We start from the raw sequence: 10040 nt of genomic DNA on the forward strand, positions 1-10040 counted from the left end.
ATTGTCCATCAACTGAAGGACAATCCTGACATCATCCTATCAGAGGCGGTCAGTGGGAAGTCTTTGTTTGAACCCATCTATTCTGATTAGAATAGATGTAACGAACTAGTTTGCATCTCTTGGAAATCAATGCAGGATCATATTACTGTGTTATAGAGAAACCCACACAACTACTATTTACACTTGATTGTATTATTACTGCGTTATTGGGTAACTAAACTAATATGCTTTTAAAATGTTGAGGTCAGATGTTAAGGCGGACCATTTTGTTTGCATCCACAAATTATACTATTTCAGTCTGTATTTTTGTTTTTAGCTTTAAAGATATCATGTCATGTTATTATAGGACATTGTTAGTACATATTCATTTACTATTTCTATTGTCTTCTATCTATTTATAGATGGCGATAAACTGCTTCTTTGCCTTGATGGTACTCAACACACACGCATGCACGCATGCATGCACACACACACACACACACACAAACACACACACACACACACACACACACACACACACACACACACACACACACACACACACACACACACACACACACACACACACACACACACACACACACACACACACACACACACAAACAGACACACATTAATGTACATTTCACAGATGTGATAAATGCCATTGGGGCCGGGCTGTTTATGATAAGAATGTAGAAACCTTTTTTTAAACATTGGGGTTGTTGGTGAGAGAAATGTCACAAATGTGCTCAGGTATGTTTCATTGACTTAAACACATGACACCTCCAAATGCATAATGTACAGTACCACACACACATTTTCTGCTCTGACATTGCATCTCCATGTAGGTTTATGATTAGCTTGAAATATGAGTTTATATTGATCATACTGTAATAACAGGCTGGTGGCAATACTACACATTTAAAACAGCCCACTCACTGCACTCAGCAGTTCAGAAATCCAGTTACAGTTAAATGATGTGCAGTGAATATGCTGCCCCATCCCATCCCACCCCATTCTGATGGCTCTGAATTGATACTGTCTGCTTAACATTTGAGAAACTGAATTGTACCAACAGTCCGAGACCTCGATGGTAGCTGACTCTTCTGGCAGGAAATAACTATCAATCAAAATAAAAAATAAACTGTCTCAAAGTTACCAAGCAAACCTCTTAGTGGATAGACTTCACCCAAATGTGAAATCAATTCTGAATAATTCTCCTATAGGCAGTGTCAGTTACCAGTACAAACTCCTCATCAAATGTCAGCCGTGGAGAGACAGTTACTCTAATTCTGGACATCTCAGAGCGTCTCATGTCTGCCCTGGTGGTACCAGCAAACCCAACTAACAAACATGTTCAGTCTTCAATACTCGGTAAGACAGATGACTGTCATTAGTTATAGCAGAATGTCTACTGGAGATCCAAACCAATCCTTGTTCTAATTCCTGTCTGTGAGCCAGAGTTGAGAATACAAACTATAGGTCCAGAAAGCAGCGATGAAGAGAGTTCTACTCTTCTGTCAGCCAACGGAAACACCATGGAGATCAACCTGCAGGCTCTAGCCAGAAACAACAATGGTGAGAGAAAAGCAAGAAGATGATGGGGACAATCAAGATCAAGAACAAAATATACAAATTCATTCCTTGATTTAATTTTCTACCACCAGGTTCTGCAGCAGCTGCTTTCATGACTCTCAGCGGGATGGAAAATCTCCTGAATAATAGCTACTTTAATAAAACACAGGAAAAGACAGAGATGTACTCAGACGTTATCATTGCAACACTGCCCAAAACCAACAACACCGAGCTCTCACAACCTGTCAACTTTACAATCAAACATGCAAAGGTACTGCCATCAAACATCCTAGTAGTCTTTCATTCACACACAATATGTAAAACCTGCATCCAGGGAACAAATGTCAGTCCATTACTGGAGAATATTACCTGCGGCATTTGCCAACTTCACCTGTAATGGTTGGCTTCCAAAATGGTTGTGCCACTTGTGTGAGTGGCCGGTGAACTTCAGCATGTATATGCATTGTGCATGTCACTGTAGCAAGTGGGCAAGTGGTTTGTTTCCGGCCGTGAATATTCTTAGTGATCTTTCTTTCTCTTGACTCCTTAGAAGCTTAGAGGCTTGGTGACCTGTGTATACTGGAAGGAAAAAGAAGAGCAGAAAGGAGAGGAACAGGTAGAGGCCATGCAGTGGTCTGTAGATGGATGTTGGGTTGCTTACTCTGCTAAAAACTACACTGTGTGCAGCTGCTCTCATCTCTCGTCCTTCGCCCTCATCATGCAGATCGGAGAGGTACTCCACATAATAACAACACTAGTCTAATAGCTCATTTACTGAACATGTTGCTGAATGTAGCTGCATGATGAACTGCTGAAAAAGTCTCAAATTGTAATTGTAATTGTAATTGAAAGTATGAAATGTACAAAAGTGCCAAATGTACAAGTGAGAATTAGCAATCAATTAACTAATCTATGTGTGTATTCTTCTGGTTTCCTAGCCTCCACCACATGATCCCTTCCTAGACTGGCTGGAGATTGGGTTTGTTACTATTGGTCTGTTCTTCTTTGCTTTGGCCATTTTCACCTTCCTGCTGTGCAGCTGGAACCCCAAGATCAACAACACTGCTCGTCTTCACCTCTGCCTCAGCCTGGGCTTGTCTCACCTGCTGATGCTGTGCAATGACAGATTTGTCCAATATGAGGTATTGTTACAGTCAGATTATGATATTATTTTTGGATATGGGTAAGAAGTAAATAATGTTACTTAAATCTTATAATGTGTATTCTAAAGGACATCTAAGTGGTGTCAAAGAGTGTTGGCCTTAATTGATTTTCATAAAATAATAATAAAAACAAATACTACCTTTTATGATTCTGTCCAGCCCTGATGTAAATAGTTTATGTAAAGCAACTTTGGACAATGATGAAATATGTCTCATAGAGTTACAGTGGAGTCCCATTCCTTTTTGCCGGGCTGACATGTGTAGGTACCTATCAATGTCAGTCAGCCCAAAAAATACCTCTGGTAGCCACACCTCTGTTGGGTGGGGTTTAGCCTTAAGGGGTGTGTTTTTTTCACCCACTGTGTAATATAATAAATGGACAGTAGGTGGCAGTAGGACAGAGGCCACAGCAACTATACATTCCAGCTAAGTAATTTGCACTGCAGTTTTAGGGATTGTCATTGCTGCTGTCAAGGAGTGAAACAATATACCCATACTCAACCTTTTAATTTTAATTTACCGTAGTATCTCATATATATATATATATATATATATATATATATATATAGTTGTGGAAATGTAGATCTGCTGTTTTCAAAAGATTGAAAACTTTAAATGATACATTATGCATAAAGTGTATTTTCTACATTTTTTTTGTATGTTAAGTACATTACATCTGTAATACAGTTGTGTATTCTTATGACATTAATTTCATTATATATTATTATAATTAGTTAAAAGCAGGCTCTGTACCCAAAAATGCCTGTATTTAGCCTGTCCTCAGCAGGGCACAGGACACATTAATGCATGGGGCTTGCTATTGTCTTTATACCTGGGGGGGACAGGGGGAGGGGAAGCACTTGATCTTGTGAAATGATCTTGTGGCAGGCAGGCGGCAGGCTGATCATTTTTTGTCTTGTGTAAAAGTACAAAAGTATTGCTATCAAAGTGTACTAAAAATAACTAGAAAGTTGTTGTTGCAAATGTTAATAACATATTCAATCAGTGTGTACTTTGCACAGTAGAGTCAACACAGGAGACAAATGTATTACTATGATATATGATAATATCATGTCATTTTCACAGTTGTGTACTTTACAGTAGAACTAGCTAAACACAGATACCACTTTAATTTAATCCACCACTCATTTAATGTAATGGCTCTGCATGCTTTGTGTGTGTATTTGATTTAAAAAAAACACAAAGTTTGTCATTCACTGTGAACGTACGGTCGTGATTTTGTAGGAATAACGTTCAGTACTTTATACAACACTATTTCATTTGATAATGTGATGGCATAGTGTTTCATAGTTTGTATTATTTGTGTTGCGACGTTGACATGATGACATGAGTTGACAAGTCGCTTATAACAAGCGGACATGGCAACAACGGAGAAATCCATGAAGAGCTCTCGTTTTTAACAGGAGATTTAAGACGTTTCTAACTCATGTCATCATGTCAACGTCGCAACACAAATAATACAAACTACGAAAAACTATGCCATCACATTATCAAATGAAATAGTGTTGTATAAAGTACTGAACTTTATTCCTACAAAATCACGACCGTACGTTCACAGTGAATGAGTTTCTGCCGACCGGAAGCGTTCCGGCGGCCCAAACTGAACGCGGAAGTGTTGGCTGCATAGAGCCCATTGGGAAGGCTGTAGCTGAGGAAACTGGTTATACTGCCTTTAGCATGGCCAGGCCTAGTGCTCAGACACCTATTAGGTGTTAGACATTAGGCCTGCACCCCCCCCCCCCCCCCACACCCCCCACACACACACACACACACTTGCTTGGCACAGGTAAACGGCAGGGGGAACCTAGTAATTATAGTAAGACAAAGTATTTTAGCAACTTAGTCTTAGTGTTACTTTTAGTAGCAAATTTATTTCTGATTTAAGCTCAGTCTCAGGCTGCTTAAACTATCTAGTCTTAGCCAACTAAAAATTAACACTGGCATACAATAAACTAAAACATAATTTCTCAGACTCTTCAACAAAGATGGCAAAAACAAACATTCTTTGTTCTGTACTTATACAATTGTATAGTATAAAACACTGATTTTAAAACTTTGGCAAACTATTGCAAACCAGCACTACAGGCTACTTTGCAAGGGCAAAAATAATGTGGGAAATTCTCTCTCTCTCTCTCTCTCTCTCTCTCTCTCACCACTGATAGAAAAAGAAAAGAAAAAACATTTCCCCACCCCCACCATGCAGGCACCTCTGGCTGGAGGACCATGTGTCCCCAGACTGCTGCTGTACTTTTAATTATTATAATCATTTTGATACTTTTTACTTTTACTCAAGTAAATGGTGAATTACAAACTTTTACTTGTAACAAAATAGTTCTACATTGCAGTATTGATACTTTTACTCGAGATAGCACTAGATAGATACCATTATTCTCAATCTCAACTCTCAATTCTTATATTAATCGATCAACTCTAAAGCAAAGCTTGTGAAGCTTGCTACAAGTTGGTTTTTTTTATATAAGCAACCAAGCTTCAGAAACAATTATGCCCAATACGGCAACATGCAACTATACGTTTTCAAGCTACTTTACAGGGAAACTAGATGGGCATAAATGGGCATAAATGGCTGATTGCAGTATTGATACTTTTACTCAAGTAAAAACATTTGTACTTTTTCCACCACTGAAGAATAATTTGTGTAAAGTTCTACAATAAGCATTAGTGAAAGTCTTTTTACTTGATTTACTTTTTTGCTTGAAAAGGAAGCTTGTTTATCTCTCTCTCTCTGTCTGGACAAAGAATACACACTGAAAAAGCCTAGGTGGGCTGCAGGGGGTAGCCAGCCACTAGCCAGTCTCCAGATCTCGTATCTTCACACCTCTCAGACTGGAGAGAGGGGGTTGAGAGAGAGAGAGAGAGAGAGAGAACTTTTTTTTTTTTTTCATTTCAAGTTTTCAAATACATACAAATATTTTGAAAATAGCAGATCTACAAGCTCACACTTCATCGCACCGTGGTGATTGTGAGCTTGTAGATAAAATGGCCAAATTGTGTATAGGGCTGAAGTTGTTAATGTTTTATTTACTTCTACTCCACTACATCTCAGAGGCAAATATTGTACTTTTACTCCACTACATTTCATGACATGACAGTCAGGGGTAAATATAAACTGTTACTGACTTACTCCTGATGACATAACAAAACCATTGACTTAGGACAAAAAAAAATCTTATTTTGGCCTACATGGTAAACCAATTAATTTAAGTTTTTATATTTAAATGATATTAAGAAAGTCACCACTCACCATTCCACAGTGGTGGAAAGTAACTAAGTACATTTACTTAAGTACTGTACTGTACAATTTTGAGGCATTTGTACTTTACTTATATAGTATTCATAATTTCCAATACTTTTACTTCTACTCCACTACATCTCAGAGGCAAATATTGTATTTGTACGCCACTACATTTATTTGCAAACTTTAGTTACTAGTTACTTTGGAGATTTTGATTATTATAAAAAAACATGCATTAACCACTTCCTCAGTTAAGTAGACTATTTGAAAATAGCCGATCTACAAGCTCACAATACGTCGTGATGTGCTAGATTATGAGCTTGTAGATTTGCTATTTTCAAAAGATTTGTATACATTTGAAAACTTGAAATGGGACATTCTTAAGTACACTTTGATACCAATAATTTTGTACTTTTACTCAAGTAAATGTTGAATACCGGACTGTTACTTGTAACAGTATGTATTTCAATGTATTTCTATATTGCAGTATTGATACTTTTACTCAAGTACAAAATGTGATACTTTTTCCACCACTCCACTGCATATTGCAAGCTATACTCAGTGCAGCTCTGCTCATCATGGCTTGAAGCCACCTGGTGGTTGAATGGCCACTCCACATATTAAAATAAACCTGTGGGTGTGGCTGAGAATCTGGGGGTGGGTCTGTGGGTGTGTCTATCAGAGGTACCTCTGGGTTCTGATAAATGTCCTTTTGAGACTGAGGCAAAAAGGAATGGGACTCCACTGTACACAGTATGTTATATCTCCAGTGGCAGCGGTGGCCGAACGGATAGCGGCGCGGTCTAGATACCGGAAGGTTCCCAGTTCGAATCAGCCGTCCGACACGTTAAAATTACCACCGCTGAAATGCCCTTGAACAAGGCATCAACCACTACGATGAAATGTGTTCTATGAGCAGGGCCTGGCTGGAAACAAGTTCTTGAGCTTAGCCCAGATACCCTGGGTAAATATAGATTTCATTTCATTTCATTTCCACAGCTGACCTGCACCGTCATATCTGGGGTGCTCCATTTCCTGGTTGTGTCCAGTTTTATGTGGATGCTCCTGGAGGCTCTACAGCTCTACCTGCTGGTGTGGAGGCTCTCCAAGGTGCAGATCATCCAGAGAGATGGACTCCCCCGGCCATACCTCTACCTGATTGGCTACGGTGTTCCATTTGTGATTGTGGGCATTTCTGCTTTGGTGTATTCTGATGGCTATGGGGATACTTCAGCAGGGGCGTGAGTAGCACAAATAGAGATAGTGTACATACAGTATAGTCATACTAAACTATGTCATTTGAATTAACATAGGCCTATAGCAACGACATCATAGTGTTTTGTTTCATTATGCTGCAGGTGCTGGCTGTCAACAGATCAAAACTTCAACTGGGCTTTAACAGGACCAGTGATTACTATCCTTGTAGTGAGTGTCAACATGAATGAAGATATGTTCATAATATTACAAAATGTTATGATATAGATAGTTAGATAGATATATCTTTATTTACATTTACATAAAATGCATAAGAAACAGAAAACAGCAGCTAAAATGATACAGTATACACTAAAATCCACAGAAAAACAAATAAAAAAGTAAAACACTATCAGTTCATATGAGACAGATGTTGCACGATAGGAGTCCTTAGTAGCATATAAGGATATTCTGGAGTTTTGAAGAAGCAAGACAGAGGGCATCAGTTCACAGTTCACATGAGTAATACAATATTGTATAGTATACTGTAGGATATAGCATGAAAAGATCAGTGAATCTTCTAAAATGTATGACATTTTGGTTTACCAGCTGTGCATATGTGTCTTGTTCCAATCTAAGATGTCATAGTTTCTTTTTTCAATCTAGTGATGCAACATAATCAACATGCATCTCTGTCTTTTTTCATCAGCTTAATATGATCTTGTTCGGTGCCACTCTCTGGGCTCTAAGGCCTACCCTGGCCAACATGAAGAGTGATGTTTCTCAGTCCACAGACACCAGGTGCGTGAACTATACAGTGTCTTTATACATACCTACAGTATACCTTTGAACCTACCTTTGAACCTGATGTTACCTCAGATATACATACAGACATCCCACAGACAAAACCTGTCTGCAGTTTGTCCTACATTGGAATTCCTATTTGCACACTGCACTCTTCTCAGATAACGTGGTAGCATCATCATAACTCAGGGCAGGCACACCTCAAGCGTTTGATTGTGGAGGACAAGGACAGTGTTGTTTAGTGCAGGGGTTCTCAACCCGTGGGTCGCGACCCCTCGGGGGGTCGCCAAATTATTTTAGGGGGTCCCCAAATTATTTAAAAAAAAAAGAAAAGTTATTATTATTTTTTTTAAATCACGATTTTTCAAAAATAGCAGACCTACAAGCTCGTAGCGCACCACTCGGTGGCGCGCTATGAGCTTGTAGATCTGCTATTTTTAAATAGCTAAATTATAACAATGCTTAAAACACCAAAAGGGGTTCCCGCCCAAAATGGTTTAAGGTTATTGTAGCAGTCAATTTATATTGGGGGTCGGGAGGGGGCGGGGCGGGGGTCCCGAGACGTTGCCAAAGCATTTCCGGGGGTCCCCGGCCACAAACGTTGAGAACCCCTGGTTTAGTGAACAGAACAACAGAAAAACAGAAAAAATCTGTTAACGGTGGAAATGAAACAAAGTTGTTTGAGAGGAGGTTTTCTTCAAATGTCATCGTCCTTTAGCCATCTGGCTTCCACAAAACAAGCACAGAAGCGTGTAATCTTTTACTAACTAATTCTTTGTAACTTTGCTTGTCCTAAAGTTACGAGCATGTGACTTAATTGTGATGTTACATGGAGGAGATTTAACCACTTCTCTTCTCTATTTCATGCAATAGTCTATACTGAATGCAGATAATTCACATACTGCTGTTATAGACCGCAAATGTTAACAGAACGTTAATTTTTTTCTCTCTTGTCAACAGATTGATTGTGTTCAAGATCCTGGCCCAGTTTGTCATTCTGGGTTGTAGCTGGATACTGGGCCTGTACCAGTCCAACATCTTCTTTAAGGTGCTCTTTATTCTTTTCAACTCCCAGCAGGGCACCTGCCTCTACATTGTTCACTGTCTGCTCAACAAGGAGGTAAACAGAACGGAAATATTTTATCACAGTGACACGCTCATCTAATCCCTAAAATATGCCTTCTATTTGTTGTTAAATTATAGATTGTAGCCTTTCTGTTTCATAATGTTTCAGTTGGAAATCAGCAAGCACTATAGTATTGCAATGTGTTTGCCAGGTGAGAGAAGAGTCCAGAAAATGGCTGACTTGCTCTTTTAGAAAATCAACTTCTCAAGGACCTGTGGTAAGTACCTTTGGATGTGCCGACAGTATTCACACAATCACATATTCATCTCAAAGAGGAATATCCATGGAAGTAGTCCTATTATCCCAGATTGTGCTATCAATATGCTGCAGTTTATGTTAATACTACAATGTTGTTATGATGATCATAATGATGATCATTATTATTATCATGAATATTATTCATCGTTATTATTTCTGGAGGAGACATTTTGAACTGAGTAAGGTATTACTACAACAACTAACTGACCATTATAATGCTTCACTTCCAGAGAGATGTTGCGTCAGTCTCTGAGGACTAGACCGAAGAACACTGAAAACAGACCAAAGAAATAAACATAATGCAGTGAACATGAGAAGGACTGTTACATGAAAGATAGATATATTAAATAGGCTAATTAGTAATTACAGTATCTATCATAGGCTACTAATCGTATACAGTTCTTTGAGCTGGGTGCTGTGATAGTATAGAAGTATCTTGAATTTAGAATAAATGCTGTACCTATCCATTCCAAGTGCATTGGATTATATTGTCTCGGTTAGTAAATAGATTATCATCAAGCCATTTGCCATTGCTGAGCATATCCAAACGAGGACTGATAAATCAACCCGAGAAAAACAATAGCTGATATGCCATTCCCAAGGTTGCCAGGGCAACAATGAATGGCGGGTGATAATTAGATTATGATAAAAAATGTTTCACATA

The 10040-nt window shown here is 38.7% G+C and overlaps 1 protein-coding gene across 1 annotated transcript; it reads left to right on the top strand.

Annotated features, from left to right (window-relative positions):
- Positions 1-1520: 1520 nt before the first annotated feature.
- On the top strand, positions 1521-9695 carry LOC306936219 (adhesion G protein-coupled receptor E3-like; the record flags this gene model as incomplete). The annotated part of the gene is made up of 10 exons (XM_079519711.1): positions 1521-1560; positions 1650-1828; positions 2108-2290; positions 2496-2699; positions 6994-7235; positions 7353-7419; positions 7898-7989; positions 8953-9112; positions 9270-9335; positions 9607-9695. 10 exons carry the CDS (start codon positions 1521-1523, stop codon positions 9634-9636), a joined length of 1263 nt encoding a protein of 420 aa, XP_079375837.1. The 3' UTR covers positions 9637-9695.
- Positions 9696-10040: the final 345 nt, after the last annotated feature.

The sequence above is a fragment of the Electrona antarctica genome (assembly GCF_951216825.1).
Source record: "Electrona antarctica genome assembly, chromosome: 14".
Classification (NCBI taxonomy): Eukaryota; Metazoa; Chordata; class Actinopteri; order Myctophiformes; family Myctophidae; genus Electrona; species Electrona antarctica.